The sequence below is a fragment of the Leopardus geoffroyi genome, chromosome B4, assembly GCF_018350155.1.
Source record: "Leopardus geoffroyi isolate Oge1 chromosome B4, O.geoffroyi_Oge1_pat1.0, whole genome shotgun sequence".
NCBI classification, from domain to species: Eukaryota; Metazoa; Chordata; class Mammalia; order Carnivora; family Felidae; genus Leopardus; species Leopardus geoffroyi.
In genome coordinates, this window is record NC_059341.1 from 133,604,258 (window position 1) to 133,622,008 (window position 17,751).

General features: G+C 58.6%; 1 protein-coding gene across 2 annotated transcripts in view; it reads left to right on the forward strand.

The window, feature by feature from the left end:
- The window catches only part of CACNA1I (calcium voltage-gated channel subunit alpha1 I), a 117,235-nt gene that overhangs the window by 67,625 nt on the left and 31,859 nt on the right, over window positions 1-17,751 (forward strand). For both annotated transcript variants that reach the window (XM_045465897.1, XM_045465898.1), the window contains exons 7-10: window positions 1,496-1,811; window positions 3,399-3,491; window positions 6,826-7,138; window positions 9,720-10,141. In XM_045465897.1, the coding sequence (XP_045321853.1) occupies window positions 1,496-1,811; window positions 3,399-3,491; window positions 6,826-7,138; window positions 9,720-10,141 (1,144 nt within the window). The remainder of the gene's footprint in view (window positions 1-1,495; window positions 1,812-3,398; window positions 3,492-6,825; window positions 7,139-9,719; window positions 10,142-17,751) is intronic.

Genomic DNA, 17,751 nt, shown 5'->3' on the forward strand with positions numbered 1-17,751 from the left:
AGAATTTGGATTTGTAGATTTTATCCAGGAAAGCCTTACACATATATCTTTTTTTCCCTCAATTATTTCTTTTAAGCTTATTTATTTCGTTTGAGAGAGAGAGGAAGAGAAAGAGAGGAGGCAGAGAGAGAGGGAAAGAGAATGAATCCCAAGCAGACTCTGTACGGGCAACGCAGAGCCCGATGCGGGACTCAAACTCATGAAATGTGACATCGTGACCTGAGCCCGAAACCAAGAGTCAGACACTTAACTGACTGAGGCACCCAGGTATCCCAGGCCTTATATATCTTGAGTTAACAGAAATATTTCCCGTTCTCTTGTAATATTTTTGTGATTATGTTTGTTGCATTTATGATTTTTAATCCACCAGAAGTTTATTATTTTAAATTTTGTAATATATTTTGCTTAACCTAATATATCCAAAAGATTACTATTTTCAATGTGCAATCGATGTAAATAATTAATAATGAGATTATTACATTCTTTTTTTTTTCTTTTGATACCAAGTCTTCAAGAAGTTTATTTTTGTATATGGTGTGAGGTAGGGATCTATTCTTTTTCCAGATAACAGTTGTCTCAGAACCATTTATTGTTTAATTCTTCTTCTCCCCATGGATCTGAAAAGATGTTTCTGTAATAGACTAAGTTCTGTTTTGTGTATGGGTTTGTCCCTGTGCTCTGTGGTGTTCCATGAATCTTTCTGTTCCTCTTGCAATACTATACACTCTAGTAATAATTGTAGTTGTATTTTGCTCCCTTGTAAGACTGGACTCCACTCCTCTTTCTCCTTTAAAAAAAACTGTCTTGCCTATTCTTCCATCCAGATAAATCCTAGAACCATCTGTCCAGGTTCCACAGACACAAACAAGCTGGGATTTTAATTGGGTTGCAATGACTCATTGTTTAACCTCACAGGATGGGTAGGGCAGAGATTGTCATCTCTGTCTTACAGGTGAGGAAATTGAGGTCTGGAGAGAGGAAGTTAACAGCCCAAGGTTACATAGATGGGAAGGGGTGGGGCAGGCAGAGGATCAGATCCTCATCTGTTGGATCAGTAGAATTCAACGTTTGTTGATTAAACGTGTACTCTGTGCTGACCAAACAGTGTATGGGGACTGGGGAGCCTGAGACCCCGTCCTTGTCCTAAAAAAGGTTCAGGCTCCAAGAGAAGTTGGGTACATATGCCCTAGGAGCAATGCGGGTGTGTGCAGGGCACAGTCTGGCCACAGCGGGTTAGGGACTAGCCCTGCTCCATCCTGGGGAGGCCCCCTTAGGGAAGGGACCCTAGAACTGACTGCAGTGGGTCAGTGGGAGATTTTTTGAACATGGGGAAGGGCGTCCCAGGTGGGGGAACAACATAGGCAAAGGTCTAGAGACAGTGACAGGACCTGTTGGGACAGTTCTGTCACACTACGTGGCCTTTCCCCTTCCTGCTCCTCCTGGTGGTGACCCCTCCCCTTCTCTTCTTTTCCCCCCCGCCATCACCTGTGCACAGACAAGGGGATGTGGCGCTGCCCCCCTACTACCAGCCAGAGGAGGACGACGAGATGCCCTTCATCTGCTCCCTTTCGGGGGACAATGGCATCATGGGCTGCCACGAGATCCCCCCGCTCAAGGAGCAGGGCCGTGAGTGCTGCCTGTCCAAGGATGATGTCTATGACTTCGGGGCGGGGCGCCAGGACCTCAATGCCAGCGGGCTCTGTGTCAACTGGAACCGCTACTATAATGTGTGCCGCACGGGCAGCGCCAACCCCCACAAGGGTGCCATCAATTTCGACAACATCGGCTACGCCTGGATCGTCATCTTCCAGGTGAGGCCGCTCAGGCCTGGCACCAGCGCACAGGCTGGGGCCCGGGAGACTGGAGTGGGGTGGGGTGAGGGGCAGGGGGAACAGCTTCTTCTGGCAGGGAGGGCTCTGTGCTAGGTGTCGGCCGCCTGTTTCATTGAAATCTGCCCGACTTGCTGGCGCGATGGGCGTTAGCGTGCCCCTATTATAGACAGAGCAACTGAGGTTCAAGAGAAAGGAAGCAAGCTATTTGATGGATCACATGCTGGTCAGTGGAGAGTCAGGATTTTAACCCAGGGCCGGGTGCCCCCAAAGCCTGTGCTCTTTGTGGAACCCCAGGTTGCCTGGGGACCGACGGATCCCGGCAGTGAGGTACAGACCTAGAGGGGAGAGACCAGACTCGCGCCTGTTAGAGGGGCTGACCAGGCAAGGCCTGCACACAGGACGTGGGGGAAAAGACATTCCTGGTGGAGGTGACCACCTGAGCCAAGGCCTGAGTGCAGGGAAGGTTCAAGGTGAGCACCAAGGAGCTGTTTGTCTGTCTGGGTAGAATCTCTCGGACCTTTTTCGTTGATCAGTCAGTAAGAAATACGTTTTACTCAGTGCACACATATACACACACTCACAGTGTTAACTTTACTGTGTGCCTTGCACGGCCCCACTGTGCTGGAGAGGACCGGGGTGGGGCGTGTTGAGGAAACGAGGGCTCTCAGACTGGGTACCGCTTCCTGCCTCTGTGCCTCAGTTTTTCACCTTTAACGTGGGGGTAATAACAGCCCCCTCTCCCCCTGAGTGGCTGAGAAGAAGAAGCTAGATGATGGGAGCCGAACAGTCAGCCAAGTGTGGAGTGAGTGCTTGGTAAAGGTCACCTTCCCGCTGCCCTCGGAAGGAAGAACAGGGCTGGAGCAGGGGGTGGTGGCTGAGAAGCCCCGAGAAGAGGGGAGGGCCTTATCAAAGCGGCCGCTCTGTGTGCTGTGCTCTGGGGAGCATCGAGATCACAGAATTCAGAGCTGCAAGGCGTGATGTGATGTGATCACAGCCCAGCAGCTGTGTTTTGAGACCCTCAGCCCCCAGGGGTGTGAATGGGTTGCCTGGGAGAGGGCAGTTGCTAGGGAGCGCCCAGCGTTTGCTTTGCCCGAGGCTGCTCTGCCTCCCTCTCTGGGAAGGAGAACGGGGGCAACAGTCACACCAGCCCCATCACAGCCACACTCCTGGGCTCAGCTGAGCTGTACCCTAGGCCCAGCTGGTGAGCTGGAGTTGGAGTCCAGGGCCCCCTGCTTCCAGCCCTCCTGCCTTGGTGAGGGAGACTGGAGAGGGGCAGGCTCTGGAGCAAGAGGGACCAGGCTCAGGTCTGGCTCCCCGCCTTCCTGGCTGTGTGACAGTAGGCAAATACTGTAACCTCTCTGAACCTCAGTTTCCTCACCCGTGTATGGGCGATGAGGATGGCCGTCCCATGGAGCCTTGTGGAGAGTTCGAGAGAGAATGTGTGCCCAGCAGTCTGGCACACAGTGGGGCCTCTGGCTGGGGCGCTGCGTTTGTCGCCCGTCTTTCCTGAGGGTGCCGCCTTTCCCGTCTCAGGCTCACCGGTCCTCTGCTCTGTTCTGGCTGCAGGTGATTACCCTGGAAGGCTGGGTGGAGATCATGTACTATGTGATGGATGCTCACTCCTTCTACAACTTCATCTACTTTATCCTGCTTATCATAGTACGTGTCAGGGTAGCTGGGGCTCTCTGGGGAAGCTCACGGACCCAGGGACCAGGGATGGGACTGGGGGGTTCCCAGGGAGCCCCTCAGAGCCAAGAGAGCTGAGTGGGAGGGAGCAGGAGGGGCAGGGTTTCTTTTTTTTTTTTTATTTTAAGTCATCCATACACCCAACACGGGGCTCGAACTCACAGTCCTGAGACCCAGAGTGCTTCACTGACTGAACCAGCCAAGCCATTTTTAAATGCCTCCGAGCAGCGGGTAACTGAAGGGACTCATCAGCGCGGCTGCGGGAGGCATCCATCACTCTCGATTGCCTTCATTTCTCACTTCTGGGCGTTTAAGACCATCTAGTCGCTCCTGCTCGTGTTTCTCTGCCTCGTAGTCTCTGGGAATACATTCTTCTCACGACCGTAGCTAGGTGCAGCCCCAGGATGGGAGCTTGTCTAGGGCTCCAGCTTGTTCCTCTTTTCCCGTGGTGGGAAGGGGAGATGCTCTGAAACAGAAGCCCGGGGCTGCTTCCCCACAGGGCTCCCTGAAATTCTCGGATGCAGGGGGCGGGGGTGGCTTAGGGGGTGGAGGCGGGGCTCTGTCTGCCTCACGGAGCAGGGTCCTTCTGGGAAGCCCCTCCTGCCTCCCTCCACAGTCCGCCCAGAGCCCGCTTATCCACCTCGTCACGCCTGACCGCGGCTTCAGCCACAGCACAATCCCCAAAATGTCAAGGTGATCCTCTCCTGGGCGAGTCAGTGCTGGCTCACTCCCTACTGCTGTGAGGCTGGATTCTCTGGTGTCCCGACGGTGGGAGAAGGCATGCTTGGCTCTCTGGGGCAGCACCTTTTCCTGAGCTGGTGGGACCTTGACCTGAGGGTTCAGGGCAAGCTGGCAAGTGACCCGAGACGTACCTGCTGTTGGTTTTGCTCTGATGCCTTCCTGGGGGACGCAGGGGCCTTGGACCTATAAAGAGACCCCCAGATAAAAAGAAGGGGGTTGAGGCTTTGTTCAGCATTGCCCTTCGTCCATTGGTTTGTTCATTCCCCAGCACCATCAGGGAGACCTGCCCTGCTCCAGGCCCTGAGCCAAACACTGGGCACTGAGCAGTGAGGTGGGCCCAGCCTTGTCCTCGAGGAGCTCACAGTCTTGGGCGGGGGGCGGGAAGATGGGCTACGCTTGACATTGACCAGACAGCATATTAGGAGCCACGGCAGAAGGAATCCTGAGAGGTTGAGGGAGCCCAAAGGAGTTTTCTAATCTAGCTTGGAGGAGGAAGAGGGGAGTGGGAGGCTTCCTGGAGGAGGTGATTACCAGAACTGAGCCTTAAAGGCTGAGGGCAGGCAGCCAGGGGGAGAGCCTCTTGGGCAGGGGGCAACTTGCAGAGACCTTGACATGGACAGAGTCCTGATTGGAGGCACTTCGAACCACTGGGGTTGCTGGAGGAGCCTCGAATTCCAGAGAAGCACTGGAGAATGTGGTCTGCCCCTCCTGATAGAGTTAGGGGTGGGGATGTCAAGTTGGTAACTCCCAGCGTGACACGAGCCACGTCTGTTAGCTCCCCTGAGTCCCGTGGGGGATGGTGACGGCACCTAGGCTTATGGGTTCTCAGGAGGATTAGATGAGACAGAGTCTGAGGCCTGCATGACCCCTGGCACACAGTAAGCGCTCAATAAATGTGCCCCTCCACTTTTACTGCTGGTATTATTGGGCCCCGGGTGGCCCTGTCACAAGAGAAAGGGTACTGGCAGGGGGCTGAGGATGTTGAACTTTTCTGGGTGCTGGGAAGGGTCCGGAGAGCAAAGCCTGGACCACCGGGCTTCCATTTTGCCCTCACAATCCTGGCCATGCAGGGCCACCTACCCATTCTGTTCCTCAGGTGAGGATCCTGAGCCCCAGAGAGGTGAGAGGTCCTCAGCCCTCAGACTCTGGTGCCCAGCACTCCCTCTGGTTGGAAACGTGTTAAGCTTGTCTTGCCTGAGCCTTGGGTTTTACAAATGGGGAAACAGAGGTCCAGAAGGAAGGGGGGAGCTGCCTGGGTCACAGGGGCAGTGGCTGTAGAGGCAGGCTGTCTAGAAGCCTGATAGGTGTGAGCTCCCAGAGAGAAGGGTCTGCACCCTCTCCTTCTTGGTGACCCGTCACAGGGGCCCGGTGCACAGCAGATCTCCAGGAGACGCTGGTGGAAGATAGAACCGAGAGGGCCAATGAGGGGCATCTTTGTACCTGGGGATTTTCTCAGGGTCCTCCAGCCAGGAAGCCCTCCCCTCAGCCCTCGATAACCCCAGAAGCCCAGTTCCCTCTTTGTGACGTGGGGACAGGAGGGGAGGGCGAATCAGTGACTGGGACTGTGGCCTGCGTGAACTGCCTGGCAGGTAGCCCGGAGGAGGATGAAAAGCTGGTAGGTGGGCCCTCCTTGCTGGTAGGGCCACTGATCTCTTTCAAGGGCTTAGCAAATGCCAGAGGAGGGGTCTGCCCTCTGGCAACTAGGGCCTACTTGTGCCCTCTGCGGCCTGTGGAGGCCACTGGAACTGGACCCTGCATCATGAGGTGGTGGGATTCTTAGTACTGACTGGGTAGTCTCCCCCACCACCTCCATCCAAGCACAGATAAAGCCACACAAGTAAACCCTTTCTGAAGGAAGCTTCTCTTTTGTCTGGATGCCCAACTGAGGCCAAAGTGAAGGCCAGAGAGAGGGTAGGGCTGGGGTGGGACTCAGGGCCTGGATAGCCTGAGAGGGTGTGGGCCTCCCTCCCTGGCCTCAGCACTGACGTCCCTGGCCGGGGTCCGAGGGCCTGGGGGATCGGGCTTCAAAGCGGGTCCCAGTGGGGCCTGGGGAGCTGCCTGGGCCACCGCTGTCCTGGGGCCCTGGCCTCCTGTCGGAGCAAGGCCTCAGCAGTCTTTTCCTGTCCCTATCTGTGCCCGTGCCTCTCCGTCTCTCTGGGCCCTCCACCCTCTGCCCCTCTCTCTCCCCGCCTCCTCGCACCCATCACCCCGTGTCTCCCACGCCCTCTGCTTCTGCACTCTCTGAGCCTCCGTCCCTCCCTCTCGGTGTTTCTCCTCATCGTCTCTCTGTCCTTCCTGCCGGCTCTGGCTGTCTGTCTCCTGGCTCTGTCCTGTCCCTGCTCCGTGCCTCGGATTTGTCCCTGCCCCTCTTCCTCCTGTCCTCCTTTCTGCCTCGGTACCCCTCTGCTTCTCACCCCGCCTCTGTCACCGTGTCACCACCTCTGCCTCCCCGTTTTCTCTTTCTCTCTCTCCCTTCATTCCCCTCTCCCCCACGCCTGCCTCCCCCCACCAATCTGTCCCCTCTGTTCCTGTCCCTGTCCCTGTCCTCTCCTCCCGTTGGTCACAGGTGGGCTCCTTCTTCATGATCAACCTGTGCCTCGTTGTCATAGCGACCCAGTTCTCGGAGACCAAGCAGCGGGAGCACCGGCTGATGCTGGAGCAGCGGCAGCGCTACCTGTCCTCCAGCACGGTGGCCAGCTACGCGGAGCCCGGCGACTGTTACGAGGAGATCTTCCAGTACGTCTGTCACATCTTGCGCAAGGCCAGGAGGCGTGCCCTGGGCCTCTACCAGGCCCTGCAGAGCCGGCGCCGGGCCCCGGGCCCGGGGGCGTCCCCCTCCGCCAAGCCCGGGCCCCGCGCCAAGGAGCCCAGGCATTACAGTAAGTGGTCCCGCCTGCCGCTGCCTCCGGGGTGCCCCGCTCAGGCCTCGTGTGCCTCCAGCGGGGGATTCTGGGGACCCCGCGACGGCACCGCCGGCGAACGCGCCCCCCCTGTCTCCTCGGCACGGGCAGAGCCGTCCGGCAGGTTGAGAACCCGGCTCTTCCCTCGGGAGCTCCCGTCCGTGCCCCTCGCTCCCTCCCTGCTTTCCTGACCCCCTGCCGGTGCCCGGTCTGGGCTGGCCTCGGGCTGGGGGCACCCAGCACCCCGAGCCCTGGAGGATCCCCTTCCGACCCCAGTGGGGTCACACGTGGACCCAGGCTCCGCCCGGGATTCACACTTGAAAGAAACGGACGGTGGTCTATCCTGTCTGGTAAAACGCTAACGCTCCACTCCTCTCAGCCTGCCTCACGCCCCACGTGGCTTCCTGCTGCCACCACGTGCGAGCACGCCAGAGCAGTGACGACCAGCCACGTGGGATGAGGGGGCTGTGGCCACCGTGCCGAGGCATGGTGTGTCGGGGACCAGAGATCTTCTGTCTCTGGGCCGTTAGGCTCAGAAGGGGCTCTCCATTCACTCTCTCGTCTGTTCTAGAAAACAGTCCTGAGAAGAGGGCAGAGTGAGTTATATTATCCCGTTTTCAGATGGGAAAACCAAGGTCCAGATAGGTGAAGGGAGTCACCTGGGGTCACGCAGCGTGTCCGTGACAAAATCGGCGTCAGGGACATCAGAGCTGGGTTTGCTGGGCCCGCGTCCAGAGGGAAATGAACGCTCCCGCTCAGCTCCCCACAGAAGGCAAATGCGCCCCGGGAGAGGAGTCCCGCCCCCCAGCTGGTGCCAAGACGGAAGTCAGCAGGGTCCCAGCCCCGGAGCAGGTGCACAGTGTGTGACCTGGACAGCCTGGGCCCCTCTGTGGGCCTCAGTCTCCTGCTCCGTCAGGTCGAGGATGAGGCTCACGCGCAGGGGGAGTCAGCCACCCCCGGGCCCTGCCCCTGCAGCTCTCAAGCCCTGAGATTCTTGGGAGGCAAGCCGGAGAGAGAACTGATGCTCGAAGCTGCCGCCCACCCCTCCTCGGGCGCCAGCCGTCCAGGCGTGGTCTTGCGGGAGGCTCCAGGTGGCCCGTGGGCTGGCCCAGCACGTGGACGGGGCAGCTGGGGTCTGCCTGCAGGGTCCCTGGATGACGCGGGCTTCTTGCCGCTGCCCCCACCCTCTCCGGGGAAGCTGTGTGGAAAGAAGTCCAGGGGGCTCTCTGGAGGGGGACCTTGCCCCTTGCCCCTGGGCCTCAGTACCCTCCCGCTTCCCTGGGAAACAAGTTTCAGGGGGCCCAGCCCCAGGCACGAGTGGGGCTGAGGTGGGCCTTACTGAAGTGGGATTGACCCCGGGCTTCTGCCTGCCCACGCCGGCTCCCAGGGGATGAATGAATCAGAAGCCTCGTCCGGGGCTTCAGGAGATATTGGGAGGAAATCTGGAAAGGGAGGGCAGGCATTACATGTTTTTCATTCCCTTTAATTATTATTATTCTTAAATGTTTATTTAGTAATTTTGAGAGAGAGAAAGAGAACACACATGTGGGAGGGACAGGGTAGGGTGGGGAGAGAGAGAGAGAACCCCAAGCAGGCTCCGCACTGTGCCCCCGTGGGGCTTGATCCCATGAACCCTGAGACCATAACCTGGGCAGAAACCAGGACTCAGATGCTAGACGCCTGAGCCACCCAGGCACCCCTCCCTTTAATACTACTAATAGCTTTTCTTTGCCCGCACCAGGAAAACGTGTATTTTAGGACAGTACAGGTAAACATAAAGAAGAGACCAAACCACCCAGGAAGAACCTCTCTGACACCTCCTTGAAATGGTTAAAGATGGCAGAACTGTGGTCTAAGACTGGTTCAGGCTTCTTAAACTCTCCCTGGGGCAGCACACGGGGTGAACACTTCTGCCCCCCACTCCCTGCTGTGCCTCCCGTCAGCCCCTCCTGCCTGCTTCCCCTGGAGCCACCCCGACTATCAGGGGGCTTCTAGAGCAAGGGTTTGCCTCCTGCCCAGGGCTCCTGCCTCCCTCCCTCCCCGGGACACAAGCCCCACATACAGGTGGGAGGAGAATTGAAGATGGAGAGGTCACCTTGGCTCTCTCTAAGGGGCGTCCGTCCGCCACATCAAGCTGACTCTTTCAGAAGCTCTTTTAGAAAGTCTTTCTCAGCCATTTCCCCAAGTCCAATGTGAGCAAGCAGGACCGTGGGAGGGCTGGGACTCGGGCCAGGAGATGATGTAGCCAGGACAGGCGACAAACACACGTGCCCCAGGCACTGTTCTAGGCACGCCAACACATCCACAGTAGAACCCTCCCCACGGCCCTCGCTTGTCACAGGGGCCAGCCAAGCCCAGAGAGGTAAAGCCAATCCCCCAGGAACTACAAGCCACTCGACCTCCTCACCCAGACAGAACCTGAGCCACAGGAACTTGAAGCACACATGGGTCTGTGTCCCAGGGTTAGCTTGACCCCTGGGGTGGGCAGGTCCTGCCCCCTCGGAGCCCCTCAAGCCTGTGTAACCTGAGGCGCCGACCCTGCCTTGTGTTTGCTTCGCAGAGCTGTGCCCTCGACACAGTCCCCTGGACCCGATGCCCCACACACCGGTGCAGCCCATCTCTGCCATGCTGGCCTCCGATCCTGCCAGCTGTCCCCGCTGCCAGCACGAGGGGAGCCGGCGGCCCTCGGGCCCGGGCAGCACCGACTCGGGCCAGGAGGGCTCGGGCTCTGGTGGCTCAGGTGGTGACTCGGAGGAGGTGGATGGGGACGGGGCCCGGAGCAGCGAGGATGGGACCTCCTCAGGCCTGGAGAAGGAGGACGAGGAGGAACAGGCGGACGGGGCGGCCCGGCTGTGCGGGGATGTGTGGCGGGAGACCCGAGCCAAGCTTCGAGGCATCGTGGACAGCAAGTACTTCAACCGGGGCATCATGATGGCCATCTTGGTTAACACCGTCAGCATGGGCATCGAACACCATGAGCAGGCCAGTGGGGGCGGGCGCTGGGCGCGGGGGCGGGCGTGGGCGCGGGGGGAGGGCTGGACGCCTAGGCCCAAGCCGGCCCCACGCAGCCCCGGCTGTTGAACATCCCCTGGGTGTCTGTCTCCCACCTGACCGGGGCCGGGTCCGATTCTGCCCTGTGGCCTCCGTGCCCAGCCCCGGGCCCGGCCCAGAGGAGAGGGAAGCTCCGGGTGTGTGCCTAGCGGGTGAGTGAGCGAGGGAGGCGGAGCTGGTACTGGGGCCCGCTGGGTTGAGATCCAGCTCCCGTCTCCTGAGTGGCGCGGCCTGGACACCAGGCACCCACAGCCCTTCCCCTGTCCGTCCTGCCAAACCTGACTTCCGGTCATCGCCTTTCCCACGAGCCCTCCTGTCCGTTCTCCCCCAAACAGCTGGCGTGGTCTTTCCCGAGGCCGGGCTTTCCCCTCTCCCCAACCTGCCGCAGCTCCCCATTGCCCTCGGCACAAAACACAGACCTTTCCTCTGACAGCCAAGGTCCCTCTGTGGCAGTGCCTTCAGCAGGTTGGGCGTCCTCCTGTCCCCGATGTCCCCACATAGTCCACCCTCCACGCAGCCCGGCGGCACTGAGGGTGGCCCCAGGGTTGCCCTGCAAAGACTGTCCCCTGTCTCCCTCCTCGGCCAACCCTGTGGTTTCTTCTGTCCTCAGCACTGGGTGCGTGGAGTGCAGAGTGGGTGTTGGCTGAGTTCATGGTGTGTCCCAGGCCCCCTGGGCCATCGGGGTTCAGAGACATGGCCCCAAGGGAGATGGCAGGAGCACAGGGAGGATGTGTAAGAGATAAGAGGCTCCTTGTAGGGACACAGGAAGGAGGGCTGTGGGGGGTTAGCACACATGTGCCCAGCAAATAGGTCATACCGTGGGTGACGGCCTGTGTGACAAGTCCATTCCTGGCTCCATTCAAAAAACACCATTTTCTGACTCACCTAGCCCCTGGGTGGGTTTCCTCCGTTGACCTGGCCCCTACCCCGTGAGGGCACCCCGCTTGGCAGCTAGTGACCCTGAGGCCTAGGGAGGGGATGTCACTGATCCAACGTCCCACAGACAATCAGGGGTCAGATTTGAACCCACATCTTTCTTTTTTTTTGTTTGTTTTTTTAACATTTATTTATTCTTGAGAGACAGAGAGAGGCAGAGCATGAGCAGGGGAGGGGGAGAGAGAGAGAGAGAGAGACAGAATCTGAAGCAGGCTCCAGGCTCTGAGCCATCAGCCCAGAGCCTGACGCGGGGCTCGAACTCACGGACCGCAAGATCGTGACCTGGCTGAAGTCGGACGCTTAACCGACTGCGCCACCCAGGCGCCCCTAACATTTATTTATTCTTAAGAGACAGAGAGAGGCAGAGCATGAGCAGGGGAGGGGGAGAGAGAGAGAGAGAGAGACAGAATCTGAAGCAGGCTCCAGGCTCTGAGCTGTTTGTTAGCACAGAGGCTGGCGCGGGGCTCACGAACCACGAGACCATGATCTGAGCTGAAGTCGGACGCTCAACCGACTGAGCCACCCAGGTGCCCCACCCACATCTTTCTTTAACATTTATTTATTTTTGAGTGGGTGAGAGAGAGTGCGCAAGCTTGAGCAGGGGAGGGACAGAGAGAGAGGGAGACACAGAATCCGAGGCAGGCTTCAGGCTCCGAGCTGTCAGCACAGAGCCCGAAGCGGGGCTTGAACCCACAGAGCCATGAGATCACGACCTGAAGCGAAGTCGGACGCTCAACCGATGGAGCCACCCAGGTGCCCCTGAACCCACGTCTTTCTGTGGCGAGACTGACACCCCCACGGGGTTCAGAATGTGGCACCCCCCTTTGCTTTTCCTGCCGCCCGCGGAGGCCCTCCACCCGCCCACTGCGCCCCGCCATGGGCCACACTCTCATTTCCCTCTTCATTAGCTCTCCAAGCGCTGGCTCCATTCAATTTCCTTAAATGCGGCCCCTGGGGCTGCAGCGACACTCTGTTTGGAGCTGCTGGTTTGCCAGCCTTTCCAGCTTAATTAAAAAGGTCTCTGGGGAAGACTGGGGGGAAGGCTGTCTGCAGGGTAAAGCTGGTGAGAGAGGCAGCCCAGACCTCCTGGCCTAGGGCTCAGGCTCCTGGCCTTTCCTGGCCTAGGCTTGCCGGTGGGGTGGGGGCAGAAGCCTGGCTGGGCCAGCGGTCCCGGAGGGGGTCTCGTGGGGAAACAGTGATGTCGGGGTCCTGGCTCGAATTTCCGAGCGGCTTGTCACAGTGCTGCCTGGGCACGGTTCCCGCCAGGGGCTTGTGGGAACCGGCTTGCGAGAGCCAATTTTCTGTCACTCGGGAACTTCGAAAGCCTGATTTTAAACAGTTGGTAGCTTGGAATTGGCCATGGTGGGAGTCTTTACACCACAGAAATTGGCATATGCGACAGATCAGGGCCACTTTTCAGAGGCCTGTTTGCCAGGGTTCTGCGGGCCGCGGCCCCTCCGCCTCCCCACCAGCCCGATCTCAGGGCCTCCCTGCCTGGCCTGTACCCTGCTCGCCCCCTGCTGCCCCTGCCTGGGCTCCTTCCCTGGTTCTGCCTCTGACCAGCAGGCGGCCTCGGGCAAGTCACTTGGCCTCCCTCAGCCAGCAGCTCCGTCTGTAACCGGGCACACGGACCCTCTGCACAGAGGGGCTGGGGGGGTTAAATGCGCTAAGAAGCCCAGCACGTAGTAGGTGCTCACTAATTTGCAATTATTTATGAGTCTTCTGTTTGAACCTCACATCACCACCCTTGGGGTGAATTTACCTCCTGCTGTCTGGAGCCTCAAAAAATTAATGAATTGAAAAAAAAAGTGAGGGGGAGGGAGAGTTTTTTAAAATGTTCTTTTTAAAGCAGCCTGGAGTGGCAGCCATTGTTCTGCTGAGTGCCGCGCGGGGCCTGTTCGGGGCCTGCTGGTATTTTTGCCCCACTCCTCTCTGCTCCCAGACAGAGGCTTGGCGGGAAACGATCCACCCCCGTGTTTATTTTGAGCAGCCCCGCCTGAGGTGGTGCCTGCAGAGAGAGGTGGCCCAGGGCCACTGGGAGGCCGGGAGAGTGGGGAGGAGGAGAAGGAGAAGATGGGTGAACCACACAGCCCCTTTCCTGCAGGGCTGGAGACCGTGGAGGGGAGGCATCGCAGGGGCCTGGCAGGGAGACTGGCGCGGCCATGGGGACAATAGGTAGTGACAGTGGGGCACAGCCTGGGCATTGCTCTCTTACTCCATCCGCCACCCCTGCCTCTGTGGTCTCAGGTGCTCAAATGAGAGGTGAGACTGCAGGTGTCTCTGGCCAAAGTGGCCATTGCTACCCAGATCACAAGGGGTTCCAACGTCTCTAGGTTCCTCATGGTCAAAGATGCTGTTCCTTGCAGGGACTGGCCTGGGAGGCGGTGACAGGGAAAAGGGGGGGTCATCCAGACAGGGGCCTGCTTGTGACCCATGAGGTGGTCAGACGGGGCTGAGGTCTGCTCTTTGGCTGAGGCTACATGACAAGCAGGCAGATGGGGTCAGATTCCTCCGTCATTACTCACTGTCATGCGTTGCCACATTTCTTCCCCTTGTGATCTTCATGGCAGCCCGATGGGGCAGGCAAGGCGAGTGTCTCATATCCATTGAGCAGATGGGGAAACTGAGGCATGCCCAGGTGATATGGTGAGCAACTGAGAGAGCAGGGCTCCAGGATGCCAAGGTGGAGGTGGAGGTTCCACAAAGCAGACAGGAGGCAGTGGGGGAGGTCTGGGTGGGGAAGCCTTGCTCCCGGGAGCAGTCCCTATGGCCCCCTTCTCCCTCCCCCGGCACTCACCTCTCCAGGCGTGTGACTCCTCCCAAGGCGGGCAAGGCTGCCCTCGGTCCCATTCCATCCTGGAACTGAAGGAGGTCACCGAGTCGGACAACAAGAAACAGAGGGCTTGGCTGGATGGGCAGCAGGGATGGGGTGCAGGAAGCCCCCCGGGGCCGGCTGGGGCATGTCCACTGGCCCCGGCTCACAGGAGAGTGCATTCAAGGCCTCCAGACCAGTGGATGGGTCAAAGCAGTCTTTATTTTCCCTTCTGCAGCCCCCACATCATTGCTGACCCAGGTCTGGGAGGACTCTGGGAAGAGGAGGACGGGCTGGCTTAGTGCCCAACATTCCAGCTCTGGGGGCGCTTAGGGGAGAGAGCCAACATGGGCTGCAGTCAGGGAAGCCTTCCCAAAGGCAGTGGCACGGGCAATGGCTCCTGAAGGTTGACTACGAGTTCATCAGTGAGACAGAGGAGGGACAGGTACAGGGACCAGGAGCTCAGGCATTCCCCCACAGGACCCTGAGCCCTCAAGGAGGATATGCACAAAGGGCAGGAGACAGCCCGGGAGGCTGGTGAGGGGGCTATCCATCCACGAAGTGCCTCAAGGCAGCGGAGAGCCACGGAAGGCTTCTAAACAGGGCAGCGACATGTCTGTACTGGATCGTCAAGTCAGAAAAGTGGGGCAGGTGATGCCGTCACAGCCATGGGGATGGGGACAGGCCAGAGGGAGAATACCTGTGATTCAGGTTGAGATGTGATTCCGCCACTGCCTGGCCCTGGCCCTGGGCAGTCACTTCCCTCTGAGCCTGTTTCCCCCTCTACAAAACGGGGATACTATAGGGTAACGTTTGAGATTTAGATGAGCTAATTCATGGAAGGTGCTTAGCACCGACTGGCACGTGGGAGACGCTTAACACCGGCTGCCATTATCATCATGGGATGGTACCGGGCTCCAGGGGTTCCTGCGGACAGCTTAGGGCCTCCTGCCCACCAGGGCCCTTACGCACCCCTGCAGAAATGGCCAGCCTTGTGCCTCCAAGCCTGGCCTGGGGCCAGAAGGAGTGGGCCCCTGCCCCTCTCCCTCCACTTTGGACCTCCAAGATATAGTCCCTCCTTACCTGCCCTCGCTCCTCCTGCCTCCAGCTCAGCGTGGTGTTCTGCCCTTTTTCACCCTGTTCCCCTGGGGTCTTGGCCACCTCCAGATGCCTCTCTGCAGCCTCTGCCTGGCGGTCTGTCTGCCTGCTGTCTCCCACTTGTCCTGGCTCCTGCACTGACGCCCGCAATGTCATGATCCTGGTCCCTTATTCTGTTTTTATCTGTGTTTTTCTTTCTGCCTCATGTCTCCACACCCCACCTTTGCCTCTCAGTCGCCGTATCTATATTTGTCTGTCCGTCTGTCTGTCCATCTCCGTCGTGGCTTCCCCCCCGCCCCTCTTCACATACCCTCCCACCTCAGTCTCAGGATACAGAATAGCGTTCATCTGTCTGTCTCCCGCTCGCTGTCTCTCTCCCAGAAAAATGCCTGCGGGAGTGACGGATGGTCCATTAGAGAAAGATTAACAGGTGTGCACTTGACTAGAGAAACAGCTGCTGCAAGTGGGGGGGGGGAGGGGCGGGCGCACGGGTGACCTTTCCGGAGAGCGGTGGCCTCCCCAGCACTCGTGGGCGGGAGTGTGTGTGTGTGCAACGCGTGTGGCCCCGAGCTGAGTGGCCGCCATTATGGACTGTCAGCGACCACACTTCCCATCCCCGCTGATCTCGTGGTGGCAGGTTGGGAAATTGGTGGCTTGGCTCGGCCGGGGCTGCCGGGCCCCAGCCCCTCCCCCACAGTGGCCCCCCCCCCCCCCCCCCCCCCCGTCTCAGGGTCCCACTTCCCTTTCGGGACCATTTTGTGAGTCAAATGTAATTACAGATGGAAACGGGGCCTTCTTTTATCTGGGCTTGAGAGGACTTGGCAGTTTTATTAGGTTTCCCGGCACGAGGCGGAAGGGCGGTTCTTTTTTTCTCTTCTCCTTTTAACCCAAATGGAATCACAGTCAGGCCCTGAAGGTGCCCTGTCGCCTGGTGGAGGGGCTGGGCTGGGGCTGGGGGTGCTGATGGTTGGCAGCTCTCCCCGCCTCCCCAGTCTTGCGCTGGCCGATCCCTCTGCCCAGATACCTTCTCTTCTCCTCCCTCTCACTGGGTTCCCCCTCTCAGCTTTGAGGGCTCTGCTGAGATGTCACTTCTTCCAGGAAGGTGCCCCTGCAGGCACCTGACTGCAGGATTGCCATTCCCTCAAAGCTCCCTCACGTTTCTCTGTTTTTAGCACCTACGGCCGTTTGTCAGCTCGGGGGTTGGGCTTTGCCACCGGAACCTGCGCTTCTTGGGGGCAGGGAGGATGCCCTGATGCATTCACCACTGGCCATCCTGGGTAGCACGCCCAGCCCACCGCGCTCAGCTCACCTGTAGAATGCATGCAACAATGAACGAGCGGAGGAGAGGACGGATGAGTTCAGGTGGAGTTTCTGTTGTGTGTGATGGAGAGCAGTTTGGAGTCTGATTTTGTGGCTCTGCTGCCTCCTGGCCGGGTGGCTCAGGGCGAGTCAGTTCGCCTCCCCGAGCCTCAGTGTCCTTATCTGAAAAACGGAGGCACCAGCAGATTGTTGGAGGCGTCCGTAATTGTGCCGGATGTCAAGCTCAGTGCGCATGCTCAGGCCTAAAAAATGGCCCCTCTCTGTGATTCGGGCTTGTTGGTGAACAGAAACCCGGCACTTTCACAGTCCTAGAGAGAGAAGGGAGGCGCTGGAGCCCCGTATGACTCTTAGCGGGGAGCCCTGGAGTGAATATCATCTTACTCCACCCCCTGGTTTTATGGATGAGAAAACTGAGGTTGGGGGGGAATGTCCCTTGAACCCTGTCTCCTAGTCATGGCCTGTAGTGTGGTCTGTTTTGGATTCCAGGGTTGCTCGGATGGTTCTGCTTATACGGGTGTCTCTTGCTGCTAAAAACCAGGACGTAAACAGCTCCAGGGTCAGAAGGTGCTAGTCTCTTTCTGATCAGCCGGTGACTTTAACCCTTGTCCTCTCTGGGCTCTAGTGTCTTCCCCTGAGAAGTGTGTGAAGCCAGCCCCCTGGACCAGGGTGCTCGCAGACATTAAAGAGTCGGGTGGCACACAGTAGGCGCATGGTCTCTGTCTTCCCTTCACAGGGCACAGTGGTCTCCAGCCACCCACGATCCTGAGGTGGCCATTGCTGGGGAAGGGGAGAGTGGGGAGGGCTCCGTCGGGAGGTCTGCACAGGCAGAGGTTAATGGTGGGAGCCTTGGAGGCAGGCTGCCTGAGTTCAGATACTGGCTCTGCCCCTTACCAGCCCCACAGCCGAAGGCAGGGGCTGGCCTTCTCCGAACCTGCTTCTTCATCTGCAAAATGGGCTCTTATGGGATTAAGCGACACGGCGCCTGTAAAGTTCAAAAAAACAGGTCCTGTGTGTGGTAAGTGCTTCCTAAGTGGGATAGGGTCATGGGCAAACAGGGGTCATGGGCAAACAGGGAGTTTCTGGCGTCTACTGGCCTGTCTTCTTGTCTTGCTCTGCATCAGCTTCCAAGACTCCTTCCTCCCTCCCTCCCTCCTTCTTTCCTTCCTTCCATGTTTATTTACTTTTGAGAGAGAGAGAGAGAGAGAGAGAGAGAGTGTGAGCAGGGGAGGGACAGAGAGAGAGGGAGACACAGAATCTGAAGCAGGCTCCAGGCTCTGAGCTGTCAGCACAGAGCCTGATGCGGGGCTTGAACTCATGAACCACGAGATCATGACCTGAGCTGAAGTCAGACGCTCAACCCACTGAGCCACCCAGG